Below are 26,890 nucleotides of genomic sequence, written 5' to 3' on the forward strand. Positions count from 1 at the left end.
GTCAACTTGAAGGAGAAATGGCAATCAAGAGAAGCTGACTCAGATGTTGGAACCATCAGCCAAGGAAGGTAAAAGTGGTTAAGTAGCCATGCACAAATGCTTCAAGAGCAATTACAAGCCACTTAAAACAAATTTAAAAAGTGACAGTCTCAAATAAATAGATAAAAAATAACCAACTGAGAAGCTTAGAACTGAAACATACAATAATCAAAATAAAAAACTTAATTGACAGGCAATGGCAGGATCAACGGAAGAATCAGTTGAAGACAGAACAATAGATGTTACCCAATCTCAAGAAAAGAGAAAATAAATTTAAAAAAATAAACCAAGTAACAGAGCCTCAAGGCTTGGTGGGGCTTTAACAAAATATATAATATTGGAGTCTTGAAGACCTAAGAAGAGAAAGATGGGGCTAAACAGTGTTAGAAGAAATAGTAACTAAAAAAAGAAAAAGAGAAATGAAAAAATAAATACAATTTAGAAAGGATGTACTTGCACCTCTCCATTCTTTGATCAAAGAATAAAGTTTTCAAAATAAACCTTACTTTTAAAGTTTTGAAAAAAAAAAATGGAGCAGAATCACATAACCCCTCACCACCACCCCCCCCACACACACACACACTGGAGCGTCCCCTATCTCTGTGCATATTTGAAACCTGTGTGTGACATTGTTTCACCCGTAAAAGTTTTTTTCCTTAACTCTACAAATTAAGTCCTCCATTTTAAAATAATCTAATGCCACGTGCACATCCAACAGCATTAAGGATGGCCCCACAGTATTCCCATGGTGCTCAGTGCCTGCAGGCTCCTGATGCCTCCTAACCTCCCTTTGCATTCAGCTGGCTGGTTTCAGGATGCAGGCCAGCTCTGCACATGGGAACTGGTGGAGTCTGAAATCTCAGGGAATCCTCAGAAAATTCTCGGAGGCACCCTGTCTCCAGAATTTGGGGTAGCGGGAGGGGGGGAACAGATAACCTCTGCCCTCACTCCCAGTCCACTGTATATCTGAAGTAGCTTTCTGCTCTAGAGAGGCAAGCTGGGAGGGGGATGTGGCAGCGTAGCCTCATCCTCAACCTACACAGGTCTCACGAGTGTGGGACAAGCATCTGCTTTCTTCCTCCAGGGCCACCTCACTTCTGATTCTGAATCCCGGGAGACTGGCCAAAACAGGAGTGAGCAGGGTAGGTGTCCTGGTGGGTGCCCCGGGGTCTCCAACCCCTTCCAGCAATCCACCACCAGGTCCTTGGTTCCAACAATTCAAGATCACCCAAAGGACAGACCGAGAAGGGTTGGGACAAAATAAAACTTTAAATAAAAAAAAGTTTATTTTAGATAATGTGCAGGAAGCATGGATGGTGTTATGTGAACATAGAACCCAGTAGAATCCAGCATGTCTAACAATTCTTTTCAGTTCACGAGTTTGTTTGTGCAAATGCAGTGGTGGGTCCCTTGCCGTTGCCCGATTTCAGTTGGTCCCCTCTTCCAGGAGTATCGGGATCGCCTTGGGGAGGTCCACGCTCAGTTCTATGCCAGCTGCAGGGCTCCTGGCGGCTGCTGAACAGCTGTCTGTCTGTCCCTCTGTCAGTGTGGCATCTCACCCCACATGTCCCCCACTCTATCCCAGCGCCACTACTCCCCTCGACTCTCCCCACTTTCCCTGACTCCCGCATTCCCCCCTCCCCCCTCCCACTTCCCCCCACTCCTCCCTACCCCCACCCCCCCCACACAAGGCTGCCTTCCTGCTGGGGATTCGGAGAATTCTGAGCAGTCTAAACACACAGAAAGCCCTGAAAGGACTCCACATCCCTGCTGACCCAGGGATGTACCCCACTCAGTCATTTGGGGTGATCCACAGCCAGTCAAGTTCCGAAGCTTGGCTGGAGTCTTCCCCTCACATGCGCCCAGCTAGCTCAGTCGGTAAAGCATGAGACTCTTAATCTCAGGGTCGTGGGTTCGAGCCCCACGTTGGGCATCTTTTTGACAGGATCTCTAGGTGTTTAGGAACAAAATGCACCAAAGGTGAGGTCACACAGCCTGTGCCTTTGCACCATGCCACCCTGCCCAAGCTCTCATAAGCCCGAAGTGTCCGCTCCTTACAGTGGATCCGCTAACTCACCAGGTTCCTCAACTTCTTTAACCAAAGGAACCCTAGAAATAGATCCATTAAAGATTTGAACCTGGCTTCTAGACCAAACCCACCCACCAGTTTTTCCTTTGGTTTATTTAGGGGAGCGAGCGAGCCAGCTACTATTATCTCTGCATCTGCAGGACAACATGTCCACGGTCATAAAAAGCTCAACTTACACCAGGATGCTCTTCTGGGAGTCAGGGGAGAACCGAGTTCCACGTTCTTTCTACCAGGAGTGGCCCTGTAGATCTGAGCATCCCAGACCACTGCTCGGAAAGATGAGGATGACAGCTGAGGTGGGAATAGCCATATCCGGTGAATGTGAGGAAAGATGAGGATGACAGCTGAGGTGGGAATAGCCATATCCGGTGAATGTGACAACAGTGAGTCCCCGGGACACAGCCTTGAGTCCCCAGGACACAGCCTTTTATTAAAAGCAGGGTTCGTCCAGGATTTGAACCCGGGACCTCTCGCACCTTAAGCGAGAATCATACCCCTAGACCAACGAGCCACCTGATGGGAGCCTCCTCCCCTCCTGCTGAACTCAACCTGGCTCTGTCCTCCCTAGTCCGGGACTGTCCCTGTTTCCTCAGTCCATGGATGGTTCCCTTTTCTCCGTGAGTGTCATGAGTGGAAGGATTTGATTCCGTGGAGTGGGGTGGGAGTAGGGGTTTGGGGGACATGGGACTTTCCGCATTGCCCCACGCTGAGGCTGCAAGTTGGTGAGTTCCAATGCAGGTTTTGGAGGGTTCGGCTCCTCCCCTATCCTTCTCTGTATGAGGAAAACTGAGGCAATCAGCTCAGCAGAGTACCCCCAGATCGCCTCTGTCACCAGGCTGAGGCCTGGGCTGCAGAATGAAGCTGGGAGTAGAGTTCGGATCCCGTCCTTGACGTCGCGGGCTCCTAGACACCTCCGGGACTGCCTGGCTCCCCCAGCACCCACTGGAAACACCTGCCGAGGGGTTGCCGGTCTCACAGCTGGTCCCACCCGGAGAACCGCCTCCAGAGTTCCAGACACGAATCCCAGTGCAGACCGCAGCCAGGAAGGGGCCCCAGTGATGAGTGGGGGTTTAAGTAGGGAGTAAAGAAATAAGGGAGGAAGTTGCTCAGAAAAAATGCCCCAAGATGCTGTTTCCATTGGTGTGACCTGGGTCATGGTGCCTCCCTGTCTACTGAACACACACGGACACTTGACCTCAGTGCCCAGGCCTGTTCTGGCCACTCGCATCCAGCGGGTCTGGGTCCACCACCCACTGCGCCTGCCCCGTGATCCATTCTCACAGGCCCAGGACCCACACCTGCTCTGCCAGGCATTCTGTTTCAGCCCTAAAGTGACCAGAAAAAGCAATGGGGCTCCTTGGGGATTTGATGCCAAAAAGCTCCACAGGGAGCTTCCTCTGCAGTGCTCACTTCCTGTTCCCTGGACAGATGACAGTCAGACCCCAGCTGCAGGCAGGACCGAGACTCAGGGCTCTCTGTAGAGGACAGCAGACCTTGGGTGCCCAAGTGGGGAGTGGGTTGAGGCAGGTCGGAGGGAGGGGCACCCCGACACAGAGAGGAGTGGACCTGCTGCTGGAGGCAGTGGTGGTTTCCCTTCAAGGAATGGGAGTCATGAAAGGTTCTGTCTGTGGGGGAACAAAGTGCTGGCCAAGGAGCCTGGTTACCCTGGTTGACACCCACTAGGCCTCAAAGGCCAGAGAGGCCTCCCTGGACACCCAAATGGGACCCAAGGTTCTGTTCAGGAAATGCACTCACTAGGAGACTTGAGAGTCTGCTGCTGCTGCTGCTAAGTCTCTTCTGTCGTGTCCAACTCTGTGTCACCCCATAGATGGCAGCCCACCAGGCTCCTCCGTCTATGGGATTCTCCAGGCAAGAGTACTGGAGTGGGTTGCCATTTCCTTCTCCAACTTGAGAGTCAGGAGGCATGAAAGGGGCACCGAACATGCAAGACTCCAGGCTTAACCAGAGAAACTGGGGCGATTAGATCAGAGAAGAGGGTCACCAGCCCCCTGCCCCCTCTGCACGTGCTGGGCAGCTCTGGCCCTGTGGCAGCTCGCCTGGCAGGGGCTCTGTGCCTTAATACCCTGGGGAGGCCCGACTCTGGGCCTGCGATCAGAAAGCTGCCTAGACTGGGGGCCCTCAGATTCCAACCAAAGTCTCAGTCCCTTCCTGTATCAGCCATGTCTTTTCTGTATTCTGTTGTTTAGATGTCTGGAGCCTTGCTGACTCTGGAGCAAAGGCCTCTCCCAAGGTTGGTCAATTCTTTTTCTTTTTTTTTTTACATTTTAAAATTTTATTTTTGAATTTTCAATTGGGAGATAATAGCTTTACAGTGTTGTGTTGGTTTCTGCCATTCATCAACGTGAATCATCCATAAGTGTATATGTCCCCTCCCTCTGAACCTTCCTCCCTGGTCAATTGTGCCCAGTTTTTCAGTCGTATTGGACTCTTTGCGACCCCATGGACTGTAGCCCGCCAGGCTCCTCCGTCCATGGAAATTTTCCAGGCCAGAATATCAGAGTGGGTTCCCATTCCCTACTCCAGGGGATCTTCCAGACCCACCGATCTGGTCAGTTCTTCGAGATGGCAAACAATTCCCATGTCAGCAGGCATTTTTCAAAGGTAAACCAACCAATCCAGGGTCCACAGCCCACGACCACCTGTTTTTATCAAACTCTCACCCTCTGGGCCACAATCCACCTGCAGAATCACCTCAAGGCCAGGAAACAGACAACCAGGGACAGCACCTGTGCCCGCGAGCCCACTGAACTTATTTCAGCCAGCCATTTAAACCTGTCTTCCCTGCCTGACCTGTTCCACCTTCCCTGAAACCACAAGAAAGTGTCCTGCCCACATTTTCTTCTTCCTGTCGACACTGGCGTGTCCCCGTCCCCCCTCCCCCCACGGAGACGTGCCGTCTCCTCTTGGAAACTGTGATAAGCCATCTTCTCAGTGGCTTGGTCTGTTGGCCTCAGAAAATAATAATAAAACCTATGAAAACACCCCGGTTCTTCTAGGAGGAGAGGAGACCCGGTGTCTGGAGCACCGCCCCCCGGACCCCGGTGGAGGCTGGTGGTCTATTGCGGCCCTATGCTTAGTCTCCTCCGCGGTTTCCTTCCTTGCCTGGGTCATGGAAGCCCCTTTGGGCAGCCCCTCAAACAGGAAAGACATGGAAACGTGGGCTTGTCCTTTACTTGGGTCATAAAATTTGAGTTTATTACCCAAAGTATAAACACACGCCCGAAGTCACACCATCACCCAGTCCAGTGACCGTCTGGCACACGGAGGTGGTCTCCCGAGAGCCGAGACTGACCCATCTCGGTCTCCTCCCCCAGCGCCAGACCCAGAGCTCGAGGAGGCCGCCGCCCCTGCGTGCGACCCCAGCGCAGTGATGGCCACTTGGCAGAACAGAACCGAGTGCGGACGATCGGATCGCGGCCGGCGGGAACCACGATTCAGTCGCTCAGGATTCCGTAGAGTTCCGGAGTCTTCAAACCGAAAACTAGCTGGTGTCTAGGGAAAGGGGAAAAAAAAAGAGCTGGGCTCGTCCGGGATTTGAACCCGGGACCTCTCGCACCCAAAGCGAGAATCATACCCCTAGACCAACGAGCCAGCACTACAGTGGCCCCTGGTGCCTGTCCTTGGAGGCCTGAGATCGCGGCTCCGCCCTCGGATCCCGGGCTGATAATCCGCAGCCAGATCCTGGGGATGGTTTTGGTTTCGATTCAAGAAGGAGAGGAGGAGCAGCGCGGCCGGAATCTCGGGGTGAGGGGATCCCGCGCGCTCGGGCCCCCGGGCCGCGGAGCCAGACCCCCGCCGCTACTCCCCTGCCACGAGGGCCACCCAGTCCGCAGCAGCTAGAGGAGGGGGCAGGTGACAAGGAGGAGCGGGGAGGGACCGTGCGGCCGGGCGAATGTGGTCTCCCATGGTGGACCCCAGGACAGAAATTTCACCCAACATGCGACACAAGGAGAATGAGACTCGGCCACCTCCCAACCGGCCGGTCCGGGGTGACCCTCAAGCTTCTCCGGGTCCCTCCTGGACTGGGCTCGGCCTCAGGAAACCCTCACGGATCTGGAACCTGATGTAGGGGTCAGAACTGGGGGTGGTGCTCACTTCTCCCCGAAGGGCAGCTGCTCCAAATTTTTGCACGAGCAAGGGGTCCACATCCCCCCACCCCACCCCCACTCCGCCTTGTCCCGGAGGCGAGGCCATCAAGCCTTCCCGATCGGCTTAATACTGCTGCTGCTGTTGCTGCTGCTGCTGCTAAGTCGCTTCAGTCGTGTCCGACTCTGTGCGACCCCGTCCCTGGGATCCTCCAGGCAAGAATCCTGGAGTGGATTGCCATGCTACCTCTCCTGAAAGGGGCTGAGAGTTTGAAAATGAGAAATCGCCCGTGACTGAAACCCGGCGCCTCCCACACCCTAACAGAGGGAGGCGGTGTGTGCGGGATTCAGAGAGTGTCCCTACCAGTTTTAGGTTCAGCGAAGTTCAGGAGAACTGTTAGCTCATCGTTCCGCAAGAGCCCGGCTAGCTCAGTCGGTAGAGCATGAGACTCTTAATCTCAGGGTCGTGGGTTCGAGCCCCACGTTGGGCGCAGCTTTTGCCCCTAGGGCTTTACAGCTAAACAAAAGTGATTTTAGAGAGGGACGCAAAAGTGATTTTAGACAGCGACAAGGTCCATATAAACTAATCCTCTTACCACGGGGCTTCCTTCTGAGTTCGAAGTTGCTAGACCAGGGAGACTGGCACACTGAGTCTCAGCAGAGCATCTTGTTTCATTTTCGTTTCATTGTATGTGTTTTGGAATTTAAAAGCTGAAACTTAGTGATCCTTTTCTAGGAACTTAAAAAAAATTTTTTTTATTTGGCTGCAGTAGGTCTTAGTTACGGCAGGCGGGGTCTTCCTCTAGGAATTTTCTTGCAATTCCTGAGATCCCGGCAAGGCCAAGAATTACCCCCAAAACTAGGACTCGAACCCACTTTCTTATGAGATCAGTCTCAGTTCTACAAACTGAACGACAGCAACAAGCGGAGACTTGGAGATGGATTTTCAGCTAACTCTGGCCCTGCGCGGGGACCTATACGGTGCTCCGTCTGTATCCAGGGGTGATCCCCAGCCAGGAGCCTCGCCTCCTCCCACCCTGTGTGTCCCCACCGGCATCCGCTGCGGCTTTCCTCCCTCCTGGGGGAGATGAGCAGGGAAGGGAGCCCCTCATCTCCTTTATAAAGTAGAAAGAAAGCTGGAAGTCATGGGATACCTCAGTTAGAGGTGAGGTCCCCCGCTCCCCAAGAAGCAGCAGTGAGGATGTGACTTCCTTTCTGAGAGTGAGACAGGGGAGCTGGAAAGTTTAGTGATGCCACTCCTGAGGCTCTCAGGATGTTGGGTCATCTGGGATCTAGGTTCCAAGGTGGGGGTAAGAGGGAGGCAGAAGAGGGCTTGGGGAGGTGCCTGCCAGGTCGTGTCTCTCTTGGTGGCTGGATTGGGGCACCCTACTCATCCAAAAGAGGCGGACCCCACTGTACTCATCAGAGTTCTGTTATAGTCTGTCTTTCTGGGGGAAGTTAGGGAGAGATTATGACTGATTGTAAAGAACTGGCTCCCACAATGAAGCCGGAAAGATAAATTTAAAAACTAGCCTATTTGTCTATCCTGCGTCCTCCTCTCCCTTACAGATGCCTCCTCAGAGTGTTCCCTTCACGAACCGATTACACAAAAATCCCTGTCTCAGCTTTTCTGGAAAATATGTCCTAAAATAGTTGGAAACACTCTAAGAATGAGATTGTTACGGAACCAAACTAGAGTCGGCTCAGCCTCGTACAGCAAAGCCAATCTACTGATGCTGAGTCGTGGTGAAGGAGTTTATTACAGACTCCAAGCAAGAAGTCCAGGAAGCTAGTGCTCAGAAGGCTCAAACTCCAGAGATGGCTTTCAGGGAAAGGTTTTAAAGACAGCGTGAGGGATGGGAGTCGTGGGGTGGGTGTTCAGCTCATGAACATTGTGGGGAACTAAGATCCCACATGCCGAGCCACACACCCATCACTTCACAAAATTACCTTTTGTGTGTGTGTGTTGAGAACACTTAAGGTCTACATTTAACAATTTCAGGTATACAATAAGGTATTATTAACTATAGTTGCCATGCTGTACATCAGATCGCCACAACTTATTCATCTTATAATTAAAACTTTGTATCCTTATAACAACCTCTTCCCATTACTCCCACCCTCCCACTGGAGGGTTTATTGACTGCTGCCTGGGCCCTGGTTTGGTAATGAATTTGGACTTGAGCTCCTTGCCAGCGGAAAATGGGAAACTGGTAACTCCTGACATGCAGCAGCACCGTGATCAAGCCGCCTATCACGTGGTTGATTATGATGAAGTGCCGACAGAAGCAGGTGCCCTGGGGGACCACGTGGCTGCTGCACTTAACTGTTACAGCAGGTGACCACAAGGACTGTGATGTGGGAAGGACTCCCCTGGGTGCGCCCGTTTGTTTGAAGAAAGAATATGACAAGATCAGGCCTTTAAACTTTCAGCCTAAGTCATGCCCAGAGATCCAGGGATATTTTCTGTCAGCCATAAAATAATCGTATAGCTGCAGGGCTGACATTGCTGAAAATGAAACACATAACTGAATAATGTATATTGCAGGGTGACACTGTCAGTTGAGCTCACAGCCTCGAGAGATCTTTTTGGTGAAAGGGAGGGCATTGATTACGAAGGAGTGGAGCCAATGCCTGGGGAAGTTTAGGTGGTCTTGGACTAAGCTAAGATCTTGAACCCCTGAGTCACCTGGAGTCTCCCTTGCCAGTGAAAGCAGACTGTTCTCTGATATCTGGGGAAAGTAGCTTTCCTCTGTTTGAATATACCATAAAAATCTCACCTGGAGTGGTTGTCTTGCAAGGGGAGGAGAGTTCTCCTCAAAGCCCACACCAGCCAGCCTTGTTACCCTCTAACGCTGGTTGTCCCATAACTACAGTTAGATCAGCACGCTGCAGGAACAAGTACAAAAGGCTGGCCTGGGAGGAACTCATTCATATGCCAAAAGAATGATGCTGGCAGAAAACTAGGGAATGTGTGTGGGAATGGATCTGACGATGTTAGGATAAAGACGATGGGATGTGATTTTTGAATCTAGTGAAGTTATTGCTCTGGGTGTATGTCCCAGCAAGCCTGTGTTTATTTCTTAATTTTTTTTTTTCAGCAGAAAGATCTTTTATTAAATAACAGAGGATAATACACTCCTGAAACATGAGAGCAGGCTGACTGCAAAGGAGTGGCTAAAGCCTGTGTTTAAATGTTATTCATGCAGCTGAGTGTCTCTTGGTTGGTTGGCTAAGCACGGAACTCAGTGGTGGCCTATGTTTAAGGGGATTAGGATTCAAGACTGTCCCTGGCATCATGTAAAGAAAGGAACTCAGACTCTGCAAGTTAGAAGTGCTTCAGCGAGTCCGCCATATTTATGAGCACACCCACCACCCCACCGAGAGGGCCCCGAGGACACTCCCTTCCATAAGGCAGGGAGAGACGTCAGAGAGGGAAACACTGGCAGCTTGGATCGCTCTGTGGTCACTGTTCTCGGCAGGCCACATATGATGGTGGGAGATGCTGCATTGAGATGAAGTTCCTGATTTGAGAAGGGATGACAGGACCCCAGGTGCCTGGGAAAGTAGGAGAAGTAAGCCCAGAGCTGGAGGATCAGAAGAATCTCGTTCATGGTCTTTAAAAGGAAAAAGAGAACTATGTGCATATATACTATATATATATAGTCGCTTCAGTTATGTACGACTCCTTGTGACCCTATGGACTTTGCTTTTACTTTATTTTTTAAATTTGTATCAGATATGTTATCATACAATTTCTTTTTTTTATTTCATATATGATATTATACATGTTTCAATGCCATTCTCCCAAATCATCCCACTCTCTCCCTCTCCCACAGAGTCCAAAAGACTGTTCTATACATCTGTGTCTCTTTTGCTGTCTTGCATACAGGGTTATCATTACCATCTTTCTAAATTCCAAATATATGTGTTAGTATACTGTATTGGTGTTTTTCTTTCTGGCTTACTTCACTCTGTATAATCGGCTCCAGTTTCATCCACCTCGTTAGAACTGATTCAAATGTATTCATTTTAATGGCTGAGTAATACTCCATTGTGTATCTGTACCACAGCTTTTTTATCCATTCATCTGCTGATGGACATCTAGGTTGCTTCCGTGTCCTGGCTATTATAAACAGTGCTGCGATGAACATTGGGGTACACGTGTCTCTTTCAATTCTGGTTTCCTCGGTGTGTATGCCCAGCAGTGGGATTGCTGGGTCATAAGGCAGTTCTATTTCCAGTTTTTAAAGGAATCTCCACACTGTTCTCCATAGTGGCTGTACTTGTTTGCATTCCCACCAACAGTGTAAGAGGGTTTCCTTTTCTCCAAACCCTCTCCAGCATTTATTGCCTGTAGACTTTTGGATCACAGCCATTCTGACTGGCATGAGATGGTACCTCATTGTGGTTTTGATTTGCATTTCTCTGATAATGAGTGATGTTGAGCATCTTTTCATGTGTTTGTTAGCCATCTGTATGTCTTCTTTGGAGAAATGTCTGTTTAGTTCTTTGGCCCATTTTTTGATTGGGTCTTTTATTTTTCTGGAATTGAGCTGCAGGAGTTGCTTGTATATTTTTGAAATTAGTTCTTTGTCAGTTGCTGCATTTGCTATTATTTTCTTCATTCTGAAGGCTGTCTTTTCACCTTGCTTAGAGTTTCCTTTGTTGTGCAGAAGCCTTTAATTTTAATTAGGTCCCATTTGTTTATTTTTGCTTTTATTTCCAATATTCTGGGAGGTGGGTCTGACCTCCCTATGGACTTTGTGATGCTATGGACCACCATGGGATTCTCCAGGCAAGAATACTGGAGTGGGTTGCTATTCCCATCTCCAGGGGATCTTCCCAATCCAGGGATCGAACCTGTATTTCCTGCAGCTTCTGCATTGCAGGCGGATTCTTTACCACTGAGTCACCGGGGAAGCCCATGAGATATAGCAATTCAGTTTAGCCACTCAGTCATGTCCAACACTTTGCAAACCCATGGACTGCAGCACGCCAGGCTTCCCTATTCATCATCATCTCCCAGAGCTTGCTCAAACTCATGTCCATCAAGCTGGTGGTGCCATCCAACCATCTCATTCTCTGTCGTCCCCTTCTCCTCCTGCCTTCATTCTTTCCCAGCATCAGGGTCTTTTCCAATGAGTTAGTTCTTTGTATCAGGTGGCCAAAGTATTGCAGCTTCAGCTTCAGCATCAGTCCTTCCAATGAATATTCAGGACTGATTTCCTTTCTGATAGACTGGTTTGATCTCCTTGCAGCCCAAGGGACTCTCAAGAGTCTTCTCCAACACCACAGTTCAAAAGCATCAGTTCTTCAGTGCTCAGCTTTCTTTATGATCCAACTCTCACATCCATAAATGACTACTGGAAAAACCACAGCTTTAACTATAAGGACCTTTGACGGCAAAGTAATATCTTTGCATCTATATATATGACAAAGCCTCAGCGATCATCTCCTCTGTGGCTATGCAGTAGAGGAGGTTTCTAATTTTACTCTCCACTATGCCCTGAAATTTGGGAGATTTTTACCTTGAGGATGAAGGCATATATTGCATGGATTAAAAAAAGAGAAAACTTCATTATGGACTATTTCAAGCAAGAACTAAAGCAGAGAAAACTAGTATAATGTGTTCAGTTAAGACATTATCACCTCATAGAAAAACTTGTTTTGTGTATACCTTGATCCAGTCCATTATCTTTTTTTTTCCAGCTTTACTGAGATATAACTGACAAATAAAAATGGTGTATATTGAAGGTTTACAATGACAGTTTGATATATACATTTACATCGTAAAATATTTACCACAGTGAAGTTAATTAACACATCCATCACCTCACATGTTACCTGATGTGTGTGATAAAAACGCTTAAGATCTCTCTTTGCAAATTTCGTGTATACAGTACAATACTATTAACTGTAGTCACTACCCAGCCCACTATTTTAAAGCACACTGGCTGTCATATAATTTAATCTCTAAATAACTGGCTCTGTTTATAAAAAATAAAGACTTTTAAAAAATATAAGTAACCACAATACAATTAATACATCTAGAAAAATGAATAATTATTTCTATATCAAGTAGAATGGACGGTTGTTAAAATAACGTAAAGAATGGAAGCACTCCTCTGACATCTGAAAACGTGCATGTGTTTATGGGAAAATTAAAACTCGCTGGACTCGTTCAGGGTGACGGCAGGCTGAGTAACCCCTTGGGGGCCTTAATTTCCCACTTGGGTAAGTAGACAGCCGGCTTCATTTAACTTTCCTCACCCACCTCTTCTAGAAGGTTTAAAATACAACTTTTTCTACCCCGGGTGGGACTCGAACCCACAATCCCTGGCTTAGGAGGCCAATGCCTTATCCATTAGGCCACCGGGGCTGACAAGAGACCTTCTTCGACAGTCTTAGACCAGTCTCTCTCTCACCTTCCCGCGGTTCCGTACAGCGTCCTGGCTCCAGCTTGGCCTGATTTTGGTCCTCCTGACAACCATATGCGACCCGCGCATCCGCTCAGATCCCGCCCGCCCCCGAGCATCCCAGGACCCCCAGGGAGACTGCGCATGCGCGAAGGAAACTGCTCAAAGACCTAAGGTAGCAGTTAGCTCCGCTGTCATGACTGGGATACTATCCTCGCTTAGGAGGCAGAAGGTCTGGGCATCAAATTCCGGACGAGCTCTTTCCCCCTTTTAGGAGAAACTACGTCTTTTAGGAGAACTAGCATCAAGAAGGAGTTCGCTAGGCAAAATGGGGGCGCGAAGGGGAGAGAGGGCACAGTCGGGAGCTTGGGAAAAGCGTCGGTCACGACCTTCATTCTCCTCCCCACGTTGCTTCTTAGACCAAGAGTGTTTTCAAATCTAGTCCCAAATCTAGGCGGTTTTTAGCAGAGCCCAGTGGTCTTAGGTCTTTGTCCTAAGGACCCTCCGTGATGGCTCTGTATATGCTCACTTAGCTCAGTGTGTAGAGTGTGGAACTGTAATATCAGAGAGCCCGGCTTTTACTCTCCTATCAGAAGATGGGTATTCTTTCCCCTCTCGAAGATATTTGTCATTGTGGTTACCAGAAGTGGGGTCGGGGGAGGCGCGAGCGGAATTAGATGAAGGTAGTCAAAAGGTACAAACTTCCAGGTATAAGGAAGTACTAGAGATGCAGTGTAGAACATAATAAAGATAATTAACACTGCTGTGTTAGAAGAGCTCATCTTTAGAGTTAAGAGAGTAAATCCCGAGTTCTCATCACAAGGATGATGGATGGTCACTAAACCATGATTGTGATAATGATTGTGATGTATGTAAACTGAATCATTATGTTGTACACCTTAAACTCATACAGTGCTGTATGTCAATTACATCTCAGTAAAAGTGGGGGAAATAATTAAAATGTTTATCTTAGTGAAACTTCTTTTTATTTATGAGTCCTTAGCAAACCACTGAAACATCACGAAACTGATAAAGGAGACAATGACACTCCCCATGGCCTCAAGATTAATTGTGCCCTCCATTGGGGTACAGGGTCAGCTGCCATTCCCCCAGCGTCTTCCCTGGGGAGAGAAGGTCCCATGGCCTTGGTCATTCCACTTAGCCAGAAATTCCTTGGTGAGAACTTGGTTCCACAGGCACAGTCATTTTTTCTGGGTAAAATGATGGCTCAATCCTGGGCATATTCTTTACTAATCGACTCTTAAGAGTCCCTTGGACTGCAAGGAGATCCAACCAATTCATTCTAAAGGAGATCAGTCCTGGGTGTTCTTTATATGGAATGATGCTGAAGTTGAAACTCCAGTACTTTGGGCACCTCATGCGAAGAGGTGACTCATTGGAAAAGACTCTGATGCTGGGAGGGATTGGGGGCAGGAGGAGAAGGGGACGACAGAGGATGAGATGGCTGGATGGCATCACTGACTCGATGGACATGAGTCTGAGTGAACTCCGGGAGTGATGGACAGGGAGGCCTGGCGTGCTGCAATTCATGGGGTCGCAAAGAGCCAGACACGACTGAGCCACTGAACTGAACTGAACTGAATCATTTAAGGGTATATTCACTGCAAGAAATCGAAATAATCTATTATAATTTTTAAAAAATTTTAGTGTTTAAATATATGCATAACATTAAATTTGCCATTTTGACCATTTTTAGTGTACATTTTAGTGGCATCAGTTACATTTACCGTATTGCGCAACCATCATCATTACTATTTCCAAAACTTTTTTTATCACAATAATCGTATATTTTTAAATGCCCCTGACCCCTTGAGGGTGGGCCACCCCGCAAAAGTCCAACCCCTCATCTGTCGCAGTTCTAGCTTCTGGGACTTATGTCCGGGGTTCTAGGGTCAGCAGTCCGCCCGGGCTTGATCAGCGTAGGTCTCCCCACAGTGCCCAAGGGTTCACCCTGGGGTCCCGAGCCCCTTAGTAGCAGCGATGCATCTGAGGGGCAGTAGGGAGTGTGGCTGACAGCCCGAGGGTCCTAGGCTTCCGTAAGGTTGGGAGACACGGAAAATTTTAAATGTAAGGAGGAAAATTGAACGCTGCAACGACCACGAAGGGACTCGAACCCTCAATCTTCTGATCCGGAATCAGACGCCTTATCCATTAGGCCACGCGGCCTTGCGAAGGATGGTCTCTCAGCTTTTCTCATAAACCTTTTGCAAGCGCCTGCGCAGTGCCACCCCAAAGTGCGCATGCGCACACTGGCCCGGCGCCCCGCCCCCGGGGCTCCTGGTGAGCTGGGCTCCAAGCCCGCAGCTGGGCAGCGCGACTGAGCACCGCTGAGGTGGCCGTGCAACTCAGAGTTCGAGCCCGCGTGACGCTGCCCAAGCCCCTCCTGTCCCGAGGGCTCCTGATCTCTTCTCCCACGAGCCCCAGGCCCACGCTGGGGCGGGGCTGCCCGCCGCTCCCGCAGCCCCTTTGCTTCCTCTATCGCAGCGCTACCAAACCTGCCATCCAACCCCGTCCGCGGCCCCAGCGTGCGGTGCAGGTTGGGTGGGGGTGCTGGGAGGGTGCTGTGGACCCTGGGCTGCCCCTTCCCAGGACATCCAGCGCCGCCTAGCCCATGTGGGGCTTTCTTAGTCCCGGAGGCGCCCCTTCTTCCCCCGGTGGGCCCAGCCTCCGAAGTGCCCGGCGCTCCATACATCATCTCGCTTATTGTCCTAGTTCCCTGCGTGCGGGTGCTATTCACGTGTCCAGCGATCACCACGTTTATTCCATGCCAGCCGAGCCTCCTGTGTTATCGCGCCGTTTTTAGGAGAGGAAACCGAGGGGGTGGACGGGGTCACTGGTGGTGCTGGTGTGCGGCTCCCCGCTGTCAGCACTCCTGGGTGGCCGCGGGCGCGGTCAGACCTGCAGGCAGAGCCGGCGCCTCAGGGAGCTGCGGATCTCCAGACAGGACTTGCGGAGCTCATCACAGTCAGGACCCAGCACGTCCAGCTCACACACCTGCCGATTGACCTGTGTGGACCACACTCAGCCTGTGTCCAGGACGGCCAGGTTCCCCACGCCTGCGCCTAGCCTGGCACCCAGTGTCTTGTGAGGCCAGAAGTTTCAAGTGCTGCCTTGACATCTTTGGGGCTCACAGGCCCCCTCAGTTTCCCCTGCTCTTGTTAGATGTGCCCCCTACCCAGCAGGGAAGGCCCCTCTCGTGGCTAGTTCTCGCACCAACCAGACCAGATGCCCTCCACCCCCTCTCTCATCCTGAAGGGCTTCAGTTCCCCGCCAACCTGTGAATTTGTTCCAACAAGTATCCCCACATCCTGCATCTACTGGGCCTGTGTCTGCAGCCCCTGCTGGTTCTCTCTGCTCCCCAGGGCAACCCCAAGTGGCCTGCATGGCCCAAGGTGGCCTTGTCCCCCAGCTGTGAGCATACGTGGCTAATAACTGCTGGCCGTGTCTCTGTCTAGTGTCAGGGGTTGTGTGTTCAACCATCTCGTGTTTCTGAGGGCAAAGGAATTCCTCCTTCAGCAAAAGGATGACTAGGAGGTGAGCAGAACATGGGAGCTGAGAAGAAGGCTGAATCCAGCCCCTCTCCCCAGGCCACCCCCCCTACCCCCCAACTCACCTCAGTCATCTGCTCCAGGAGGTCTGCCTTGGGGTCAGCTCTGAGGACCTCCACCAGCATCTGGATAAAGTCTGAGCCCTTCTCATCCCGATAGGCCACACAGCCTAGGCCAGGGGACCAGGGCCAGAAGGTCACAACTGGTCCCCTCCCAGTTGCCTTCCAGTCCCCAGGGGCCTTTTGTTAGTGGAAGTGGGGGCAAGCACACAGGACCCCAGGGTTTGGGGTAGGGAGCAGCACCTTCTTGCTTCTGGATTAAGTTGTTGCTCAATGTTCGTGGCGTGAATATACCATGGATTCAATGTCTAAGAAACATTTACTGTGAACGCACTATTTGCCTGGCCCTGAGGTAGACAGAACTGTCCTGCCCTCATGGACCTTACAACCTAGAGGAGAGGAGTCAAGTCGAGTGCTTAGCAGAGCCAGCCCTCAGTTTGTGCTCTCCATGTTACTATTGTCACAAATAATAAATATGGAAGGAAGATGGCTTAATTGCAATGGGGCTGCACCCCAACAGCCAAGCCCCAGATGTCCCTAATGCCACTTCGGATCTCTGGCCAGGAGGTTGGGCTCTGTGTAACTGGGTTTCATGATGACCTTACCTTCAGCGGCTGCATAGACCATCAGCACATCTGCTTGGTTAGGGCTCCCTGGAGTGGGGCCCCTGGAGGAGCTGCCTACATGAGGGACCAACACCTTTTACCCAGCATCCTGGGACTCCACCTGCCCCGAGGGCCCCCTCAAGTCTGGCTCAAGGGCACACAAGGCAGTAGAAAGAGTGCCGGGCAGGAAACATAAATCCGGTTTCAAATCTCAGCCCTGCCACTTACCAGCTGTGTTACGTGAGAAGAGCTATTTTCCCTTCCTATCTCCAGGGCTGTTTCGGGCTCAAGTAGGGAGAAAAACTCAATTTTCAAAGGTCCTTACCCTTTAGGAAGGTTTCCCTTCCTATCCTCTTGGCAAAGAGAGGAGGGAGGTGACAGCAGGATCCCAGCTCAAAGCCCCAGAAATGCCCTCTTGGCAGCTTCCCCACCAGCTCTACCCAAGCCCTCTGGTAGGCAGACCCACCTTGCACATCAGTACAGACGTGAAGGACATCGGCCTGGGAGGGGGTGGCTGGTGGTGCCCACAGCCAGCGTCTGAACCAAGGGAAAGCTGCAGGTTCCACGCCCGCATCCCTGTGCCTTGGGGACGGAGGGGACAGTCAGGTCCTTTCACTCAGAAGACACCCCAGGGTGCTTCCAGGGTTCTAGCTCCCAACCCCCAGAGCTTCTGGGCCAGACTGCCAGGCTGGAAACAGAGCACTGAATGACACATGCTGAGGGTGAAGGCTCAGGTTCATGGACATGACCTCTAGGAGAGGCTGGGAGGTGGGCAGGAGAAGGGGAGTGCTCAGGCTTTCTGGAGGAGGTGAACAGCAAGTCCTGGGAGGCTGAGCGCAGGATGAGGAGAGGAAGGGCAGTAGGAGGTAGGCCTCCAGGACGGGCCCAGGGCCTGCTCACCCCCACGGCAAGCCTGAAGAAGGAAGATCTTGGGGCGGCCTCGCAGTGCCCTGCAGTGGCTCAGCTCCGGCACAAGCATCTCCAGCTGCCCCTCTTTCCCGTCAGCCCCCAGGAGCTGCCCCTGAGGCCCCCCGTGGGCCATGAGGGCCACAAGGGCACAGCTCACGGGGCCCCTGTGGGCGTCCAGCCGCTTCCGGAACCGGGCCATCTCCTCCTGGAAAGCCTGGGAGGAGGGATGAGATCGGGCCTGGGCCAGTGTCACAGCCTCCCTAGTACCTGGTGTCCCCCTCCTGGGTGGTTTCTGTAGCCCTCAACCCACACTATCTCCCACCTCCTGCCAGCCTCAGGCCCAGGGAGAGCAAGACCTTTTTCTAGCCAATCCCCCTGCTACAAAACCCAGCACAGCCTCATTGGAGGTGATGTGGATCCAGCTTCCTGCAGTTGGTTCTCTGATCGCCACAGAGAAGTTGCACCAAAAAGTTAAGGGCCATGAGGGGAGAGCAGTGAGCCGACAGCTGTCTGGGAAGCAACCAGAGACCCTCCCAGGAAAAACCTGAGGGTCCAGCTAGAGCCTTGAGCAGGGGCCAGCGTGGGAGGTGGCAGGGGCCCGGGAGACTGGACTTCCAGGGGCAGGGAAGTGGGTTCGCATAGATGCGTGCATGCAACAGGGAGGATGGGGGTGCATTTCCTGCCCACGATTGGGAAGAGGCCCAGGAGAGAGTCCCCAGGGTCCGGGTGCAGGGTACCCTTCCTTCGGAGCACCTCCAGAGGTTCTGGGCTTCCCCTCACCTGGGCTGTAGGGTCTGTCCTCAGGGTGGTCTCGAAGCCCAGGGCCTGGCACAAGCCCCCCAGTGCCTCCACATCGTGCTGGGCCCCCGGCCGGTCCTGGGTCACAGCCAGGAGGAGGGCGGCCCTGGCCCCGGACAGGTCATACTGAGCGCTGGGGCCGGGCTCTGGCTACAGACAGGGCTAAGTGGGTTCAATGCAGTCGGAGGACCTCCCAGCTCCTCACCCCCGCCCAGGTCTCATCGCGCCTCCATCCCATTCAGAACTGCTGCCGTGTGGTTGGACCCCCGCCCTGCCCCCTCACCTTGGGCCCCCAGGGCTCCACTTTCCCTAGGCACAGTGCCCCCCGCAAGGAGCTCCGAAGCACCGGGCAGTAGGCAGCCCCTGCGGACTCTTCAGCTGTCCTGGAGAAGACCTAGGGGTGGAGGACTCTTCAGGCAGCCACTCTGTGAGGTGCAGTTATGGGGGGCCCCTGGCTCCAGGGCACAGCTTGGCCAGGCTCTTTGGGATCCCCTGCCAGAATGGAGGCAGGAGGAGACAGGAAAGAAAGGGAAGGCCCGAGGGAGGTCCTAGTCAAGCTCAGGGTCACAGAATTCCAGGACGTGGATGGCCGCAGGGAGACAGTGGCCCAGCCATTAGCCACGCTGCTCCCAGCCCAGCACAGAGGCACGGTGCTCTCAGAGTGGGTCAGGGGCCATCCAGGAAGGCCCGTGGGGTGGGCACCACCTAGGGAGAACTGTGGAGCAGAGCTGGGGCCCACCCTACCTCTGGGGTCAGCCAATGACCACCTGCTGCCCAGTGAGAACTTCGGACCTCAAGACTATGATCCCCAGGGCCCCACAGGTCTGATGGGACCGTCATGGCCGGGTGAGTGTGAACAAGAGTGGATGGGAATTCAAGCATCCACCCTTGGGTGATGAGGGGCACAGTCAACGCCTGAAGGGTCTGTGCCAGGCTGGGATGACGGGGTGAGGGGGGTGGGACTCCAAGCAGAGGGAGCAGCCTGGGCAAAGGCACAGAGCTGAGCAGATGCTGGAAAACCTGGGGTCCCCTCAGTGGGTTGAGGACAGGCATGGGAGGGGATGGGAGGCGAGGCTTAGAGGCTGACACCCATGTGTAGGCAACAAGCCTTACTGCGATATGAGGGGGAGGGTAATGGATTCAGGTGGGGATGAGATCAGGCCTTGGCCAGGGTCACAGCCTCCCCAGTACCTGGCGGCCCTCCCTCTGGGTGGTTTTCTGGCCCCCTAGAGAAAACATTGGCGCCGTCGTCCCCCTCCCGGGACGCCCCTCCTGGGCCTTCACCTCTGTTAGCAGCTGCAGCAGTGACCAGTGAGGACGGTGGCTGCAGAGCTCGCCCAGGCTGGCGAGGAAGGCCCCAGGCTCGGGGACAGCTGGGTGGAGAAGCAGCAGCACATGGGCCTGGACGGAGGGTCTCGGCCCTCCTGCCCACCCCCACTCTGTCTGGCCCCCGACCTGGGGGCCCCGGCCGGCCCACTCACCCCCGGGAGCACTGGAGAGCAGCAGGAAGACCTTGGGGCGGCCCCACAGGGCCTTGCAGCGGCTCAGCTCCTGGAGCAGCTGCTGTGACTGCCTCAGCTGCCGGGGGGCGGCCACCAAGGCCACGAAAGCACAGCCCACCGGACCCCTGTGGGCATCCAGCCGCTCCCGGAACCTCGTCAGCTCCCCACAGAAGCCCTGGGGCAGGAGCGAGTGCCAGCCTGAGTGCAGGGAGGCCCCAGGCGGGGCTGAGGGCAGAGGTGGGGGTGGGGGGCAGGTGAGGGCTCACCTGGACGGAGGCCTTCTGCCTCTGGCAGCTCTCAAAGCCCAGGGTCTGGAACACACCTTCCAGGAGAGCGACCGTAGAGGTTGACACCTCAGGGCTGCAGAGGGCCAGGGCCACCCTTGGACCCTTCACACTGTACTTACCCTGGGGAGGCAAGGCCAGAGTTGGGCCAGGGTGGGGCTCAACTGGGAGCCAGCAATGGGCTAGGCCAGACAGCGCCTACCTTTCTTCCCAGGCTCTCCCGAGCATCGGCCACCTGCGAGGCCACCTGCAGGGTCCCAGCCACCAGGAAAGCCATGGGGGCGGCGTGGGGGTTTCCTTCGAACAGCTTCAGTGCCAATGCTCTGGGTCCCAGGGCCTGGCCTTTCTCTGAGTCTTATCCCATCAGCTCTGTTTATGGGTGGAGCTGGACTCTGCCCCCTGCCCTGGAACCCTGGGTCCTGCACACCGCCAGGGCCTGCTCTGTTCCCTGGCTCCAACGGGCTACTTCCTGCCTGGCACTAACACACCCCCACCTGCCCCAGGAGCCTGTGCCCAGTCTATTCTTAGCTTCTGGCCCACCTGCTATCTGATCTCGTTACACTCCAGTATCTCCCTTCTGAGCTGCCACCAGCACCAAAAAAATTCATGCCCTGCCACCACCACCCACCACCCCTACTCACTCATTCAGGGCACTTACAGGAGCCTGCCCACACAGCAACTGCCAGCCTGTGGGCATGGGGAACAGCAAAGGGCACCGCCCCAGAGGCAGGAACCCCTGGCTGGACGCTGCTCTCCAGGGAGAGCCCCACAGCTTCATTGGGGAAATGGAGTCTATCCAGCGACCTCAGGATGAAGCCTGGGTGACATGGGGGCCAGAGAGGCTGGCGCACAGACCGGGGGACAACTGAGACATCTTGTCTCAGCTCACCCCCACTGTCTCGCAGGTGGCCCCAAGGCCACCACCTGCTGAACTGGAAAGGACTTGGCAGGGTAGAAGGTGATCTCAGCACACACCCACCAGCTCCGCAGGGGCCCAGGCCCGGGCCAGGCAGGGGAGGGTCAGACGTGAAAGTCTGCTTGGTGTCCGTTTCATCTCAGCAGTACTCCCTCCCTAGGGTCCAGCACAGGGTCCGGGCAAGAGCACGAGCCCCCGCCCTGGCCAGTCACAGCTCCGAGCTGCCTCATTTCAAGGGACAGAGGACGGGCCCCGGTGAAAACCCCAGCTCCCAGTTAGCCGCCCACTCTCCTGCAGGGTAGGGAGGGGTGTGCCGGCTGTCCCACCCTGAGCTGTCCTCAGACCGGGGCAGGCACTGGCTGACATGGGGATGCCCCTGAGGCTCACGGCAGCCCCTGGGGCCCAGGCCACCCAGAAGCTGAGACGGTGGCCCCACCTGATGACGGTCCAGCATACCAGGACCACCAGGTCAGGAGGCCCAGGATGAATTCCAGGCCCCTCCACCCCCAACTCCCAGCAGCCACCAAAAGAACAAGAGAAGCTTGGAGAAAGTTTTCATGTTTAATCTCACCTTTCTGCTGCCTTTCTAAGGTCAGCTGGGCCAGTTCCTTGCGAGGGCCTGTGGTCAGTCCCTGTGAATGCCCTTCTACAGGGACTGCAAGGCCTCAGGAGTCGGCGACAATGTGCCAACAGAGCACGAGCATGAAGTACCGTAAACCCCGAGACTCCAGGGGAGTGGGGGGCAGCTGGCCTCGGCCGGCCCTATTCTTAGTCTGCACAGTTGGCCTCTGTCCCTGGAGCCCACACCGCCTGCCCCAGCTCGTGGAGGGTGACTCTCGGAAACTCAGCCGGGGGCAGGCTGGCTGAGAGCAGAGGCAGGCAGCTTCTGGGCTGCTGGGACAGGCCAGAGGGGCCAGTGCCTGGAGATGGAAAGAGGTGGAGGCCAGGAAGCTTCTGTAGCTGAGCCCAGGATCCACATCTTCACAGGTGTGGGCTGACCCCTCCCCTGACCCCCAACCCCAGCAGCACCCTGAGGCTTAGCCTCCCTCCCACAGGAAGTCACAGGATGGCAGGACAGAAGGCCTGGCCCATGGACCCAGCCCAGAGGCTGGGAGCAAAGAGCCACGGGGCCAAGCAGGGCTGAGGAGGGCTCTGGGATGGGGACTCCAGGCCCTGCCAGAGTCCTGAATTCCCTGTGTGCCAGCCTCTCCCCTGTGCTCAGGCCACCTGCCTGCAACGTGCTGGGGCTCCAGTAAATGAGCAAGAAAAACCTTGGAGCATCAGAAGTCTGGCAGTGAGGTCACGGGGGACTCCATGTCACGAGGCGTCAGCCAAGGTCCCAGGAGGGCAGGGCCACCGGTTTCTGTGAGTAGGAAGCCGCACTGGGATGGTGGATTCGGGTGGGTGAGTGCCGCTCCCGCCCTCAGCCCACAGGCTGGGCCATCTTGGCGTGCAGGCTCTGGTGGGCGATGAGGTGGGCGCGCTGCTTGAAGCTCTTGTCGCACTCGCCGCAGCCGAAAGGCCGCTCTCCTGTGTGCACGCGCCGGTGGTCCAGCAGGTAGGAGCGCAGTGAAAAGCTCTTGCCGCAGTCACTGCAGCCGAAGGGCTTCTCGCCCGTGTGGATGCGCTGGTGGTCAGCCAGGTAGGCGCTGCGGCTAAAGCTCTTGCCGCACTGGGTGCAGGAGAAGGGCTTCTGGCCCGTGTGCACGCCCTGGTGGCGTACCAGGTCCGAGGAGCTGCGGAAACTCTTGTCGCACTCCTGGCACTTGTGCGGCTTCTCGCCCGTGTGCGTGCGCTGGTGGCGCGCCAGGTCGGAGCCCCAGCGGAAGCGCTTGCCGCACTGGCTGCAGCTGTGCGGCTTCTCGGCCACCAGGTCTCGGAGCTGCCGCCGGCGCGTGGGCGGCCGGCCGCGCCGCGCCCCCGCCCCCCGCCCCCGGGGAGCCCCTGGCCGGGCCCCGCCCTCGCAGGCCTCGGCCTCCTCCGGGCTCCTGGACGCGGTCTCGTCGCCAGCAGCCTCATCTGGGAGCGCCATCACCACCTCCTCCAGCTGGGTTCTCTCACTGTGGCTCCTGTGGCCCAAACCTGCAAGGGGTCATAGGCAGCCTCCTAAGTGCCACGCGGTTCCGGGGCCACAGAGGAGGGGAGCGGAACGGGGCTTCGGGCTAGCGCCTGGGCACTCACTCTGACAGCCCTGCGGTCCGGCAGACCAGCCTCCATGCAACGGGGACATGAGAATGACGGCAGAGAAACCGTTTGGAGCCTCCAAGGGGTTTGCCAGGGTTCCTCAACAGAGGTATTTACTAACTACAGACCTAACCCATCTACCGCACCTTCCACTTACTAACTACAGGCCTAACCAGTCTATGCCTGGGATCCCCCCCAGAGCCCCGGCTGTGCCCAATGCTTACCCAGGGCAACATTCCGAGAGTTCTCCCTTTTTATGTCCCAGAAGAGATCCCTCTGGGCAGGGTCCAGGGACCCCCATTCTTCCCGGGAGAAATAAAAGGGAATGTCTCCAAATGTCACAGGTCCCTAGAATAAGGTGAAGAAGCCCAGCTCAGAGTTGCCTTGCTCAGGACTCCCCACGCAGGTATGGGTGGAGATAGGAAGGGTGCTGGGATGGGAACAGGATGGGTCCTGGCAGGAAAAGGATGGATGGAGGAGGCCTTGCTGAGGAGAGACCCATTTCAGGGACTCATCAGGGGACAAAGAGGGAACAAAGGGACGGGTAACTCACCCCAGAGGCAAAGCAGGTATCTGTCATTTCTCTGGTGCTCCCCTGTTTAAGAGCTGGAAGCTGGGCTGTGGGGAAGATGGGAGCCTCAGAGAGCCCGGCCCAGGCTGCCAGCAAGGGCTCTCACATGCTGTCTTTCTCACACACACACACACACACACACACACACACACACACTCTCACTCACACCCACCCACCCACCCACATGCCTTGCACACACACAGACACATGCCATGCACACACCACACACACACCATACAGATACACATATACACCACATACACACCTTACACACACCACACACACACACACAGACACCCATGCCACATACACATGCCATGCACACACCACACATATACCACACATGCCACACACACAGACACATGCCATGCACACACCACACACACAGACACATGCCATGCACATACCACACATATGCCTTACACACACATGCCACACACCCACGACACCCACAACACATACACGCTATGCACACACCACACACACCACACAGACACACACTACACACACGCCATGCACACACCACATACCCACACAAAGACACACACACATGCCTTGCATGCACACACACCACATGCCTTGCACACACACACACCACACACACATACACACAGCTTGCCTTCCAGGAAGAGAAACACCCTACCTGCTCCCCTTAGGGGAACACCTGGGAAGGACTCAGGCCCCTGACCAGCCACTCTGCTACCTTCAAGCTTACTCACCACCACGGCTGTGCAGCTCCCAGGGTACAGGTGGCTGGCTTCGTGTCCCCGCCCTCCAGGGAGGCCCCTGGGCCTGGGACCCCTGGACTGCAGCCTCAGGTTCCGCCCGCTCTGAGGGCACATCCTGTGCAGGAACCACAACACGCTCATCAGCATCGAGACCAGACCGGGGAGACAGAGTTTAATCCCTGGGAAGGAGACACAGGACACATTCCTCAGGAGGCTGGGGGTGGGCAAGGTGGTCAGCACGGGGCCCCCGGGGAGACCAGAAGACAGACTGGGCAGTGTTATCTCCCCAACCAAGCATGAGGCAAGGACCAGCTTCCAAAGGCCAGAATCAGAAAGCCACTTAGCAAGGGGCCATGGTGGGAGACCTTCCTGTCAAGGGCAGGACCCCACTCCCCAGCAACACATCAGCATCTCCCCAGATGCCTGCCAAGAACACAAATAAACGTTTGCAGATCCTGTGGAGCTAAAAGCTGCTTTCTCGGAACATGCCCCCTCTGGTCCTGCTGCTGCCCTCCAAAGTCACCAAAAAGAAACCAGTTTCACTTGGACGGTGTCTTTCAGAAAGGCCACACATTATGACAAGCTCCCGTGGACGCTCCCTCGGCTCTCTGTGTCCTCCCCAACCCCCACCTCTGACCTATGGAGGACTCATCTCTAGGGAGACAGCCAGCTCTCCTCAGTTCACATGCCATCCAGGTGCCCCCAAGGTGGGGGAGGGGCCCCTCACCTGTGACCAAGCTTTCACTGGCTGCTTCTGCAGGTCCTCCACCAAGGCGACAGCCTCCTCGCCACTGCCTGGGCACCGCTGGCACACCCAGTCCTGGACGCCCACGGGCAGCACGCTCAGGAACTGCTCCAGCACCAGCAGCTCCAGGATCTGCTCCTTGGTACGCAGCTCGGGCCGCAGCCAGCGGCAGCAGAGCTCCCAAAGCTGGCTAAAGGCCTCGTGGGGCCCACCCGCATCCCCGTAGCAGAACTGCCGAAAGCGCCGGCGGCACACCTCTGGGTCCCCGCGGTCCTCTGGCTGGGCAGGGTCCTGCTCCCAGGAGGAATCTTCTACCTTCACGATCAGAAGCCCTTCTCCCTCCTCAGGGGCTTGGTCCTGAGGCTCTGGGGGGGCTGCCATTGCCCTGGCCTAGGTCTCAGGGCCAGTCAGCCTCAGCCTGGGTCTTCAGTCTCCCAGAGGGCTCCCCAGTGGCAGCGGGGCTGGCATCTGGATGGGCACTCCTGGGGAAAGAGCAAGAGTAGAGGTGGGGTGGTATATGAGCAAGCACCGGCCTGGGGGGACATCCAGGGGCTCTAGCTCCAATTCCTCCTGACCCTGAAGCCTTTTCTAGGCGCTCCTCTGATGCTTAGCTCATGCTTCTCTCTCTCTCTCCTACCAATACAAGTGCATGGCCCCTTATCCTCAGTTCCCAAATCCCAAACTCCCAGGTTTTCACCACCTGGTCTATTGACGTGAGATGAGCATATTTATAATTTCCTTTTATCTCAGGTAATGTAAATGTTCATATGTTGTATGGCAGAAATATTAATGTATTTGTTCAGTTCATAAAAATTCATCAAGCTGAACTTTTTTTTTAGTTCCACCAGTTTATTGCTACCAACCATCTCCCACCACTCTCATGCACACGTGCTCAGTCATGTAACTCCATGGACTACAGCCCGCCAGGCTCCTCTGTCCATGGACCTTTCCAGGCAAGAATATTGGAGTGGGTTGCCATTTCTTTCTCCCAAGCTGAACTTCTGATGTATTTTCTGTATATTATTCTTCTATTTAAAAAAAAATTCTTTTAACTGGGAATTCTGTGGTGGTTCAGTGGTTAGGACTTGATGCTTTCACTGCCAGGGACTTGAGTTCAATCGCTGGTTCAGGAACTAAGATTCTGCAAACTTTGTGGTGCTTCCCAAAAAAAAAAATTTTTTTTTTAAACTAACGTTTTGATTACTGAGTGTTTTCCCAGATTCTCCTGGTAGTGTTATTGTTATACAATATATGTGCTGTATCATCTTTCTCAATCTGAAAACTTAATTCCAAAAGGCAGACACCACCTGGAGCCATCTATTATCCACAGATACACATGAACATGACACCTGCTTAGACCTTATTGC

General features: G+C 54.1%; 2 protein-coding genes and 6 non-coding genes across 8 annotated transcripts; 2 read left to right on the top strand and 6 right to left on the bottom strand.

Annotated features, from left to right (window-relative positions):
- The first annotated feature begins 1,899 nt into the window (after window positions 1-1,899).
- Window positions 1,900-1,972, top strand: TRNAK-CUU (transfer RNA lysine (anticodon CUU)). Its single transcript has one exon. It is a non-coding gene; the product is annotated as a tRNA-Lys (tRNA).
- A 595-nt stretch (window positions 1,973-2,567) lies between these two features.
- On the bottom strand, window positions 2,568-2,639 carry TRNAL-AAG (transfer RNA leucine (anticodon AAG)). The gene has a single exon. It is a non-coding gene; the product is annotated as a tRNA-Leu (tRNA).
- A 3,029-nt stretch (window positions 2,640-5,668) lies between these two features.
- TRNAP-UGG (transfer RNA proline (anticodon UGG)) lies at window positions 5,669-5,740 on the bottom strand. Its single transcript has one exon. It is a non-coding gene; the product is annotated as a tRNA-Pro (tRNA).
- A 912-nt stretch (window positions 5,741-6,652) lies between these two features.
- Window positions 6,653-6,725, top strand: TRNAK-CUU (transfer RNA lysine (anticodon CUU)). Its single transcript has one exon. It is a non-coding gene; the product is annotated as a tRNA-Lys (tRNA).
- Window positions 6,726-12,543: 5,818 nt separating this feature from the next.
- Window positions 12,544-12,616, bottom strand: TRNAR-CCU (transfer RNA arginine (anticodon CCU)). Its single transcript has one exon. It is a non-coding gene; the product is annotated as a tRNA-Arg (tRNA).
- Window positions 12,617-14,675: 2,059 nt separating this feature from the next.
- On the bottom strand, window positions 14,676-18,699 carry LOC138075747 (putative caspase-16). Its single transcript, XM_068967723.1, has 6 exons — window positions 18,576-18,699; window positions 17,768-18,009; window positions 17,353-17,468; window positions 16,887-16,961; window positions 16,288-16,391; window positions 14,676-15,680 (listed from the first exon to the last, which is right to left on the bottom strand). The coding sequence occupies exons 2-6, from the start codon at window positions 17,992-17,994 to the stop codon at window positions 15,567-15,569; spliced, it is 636 nt and encodes a 211-aa protein (XP_068823824.1). The 5' UTR covers window positions 17,995-18,009; window positions 18,576-18,699; the 3' UTR covers window positions 14,676-15,566.
- On the bottom strand, window positions 14,768-14,840 carry TRNAR-CCG (transfer RNA arginine (anticodon CCG)). Its single transcript has one exon. It is a non-coding gene; the product is annotated as a tRNA-Arg (tRNA).
- A 3,856-nt stretch (window positions 18,700-22,555) lies between the features above and the next one.
- ZNF213 (zinc finger protein 213) lies at window positions 22,556-25,904 on the bottom strand. The gene is made up of 5 exons (XM_068967712.1): window positions 25,506-25,904; window positions 24,770-24,893; window positions 24,033-24,097; window positions 23,704-23,827; window positions 22,556-23,377 (listed from the first exon to the last, which is right to left on the bottom strand). Exons 1-5 carry the CDS (start codon window positions 25,902-25,904, stop codon window positions 22,719-22,721), a joined length of 1,371 nt encoding a protein of 456 aa, XP_068823813.1. The 3' UTR covers window positions 22,556-22,718.
- Between the last annotated feature and the right edge of the window lie 986 nt (window positions 25,905-26,890).

This window comes from Capricornis sumatraensis, chromosome 3, assembly GCF_032405125.1.
Source record: "Capricornis sumatraensis isolate serow.1 chromosome 3, serow.2, whole genome shotgun sequence".
NCBI lineage: Eukaryota > Metazoa > Chordata > Mammalia > Artiodactyla > Bovidae > Capricornis > Capricornis sumatraensis.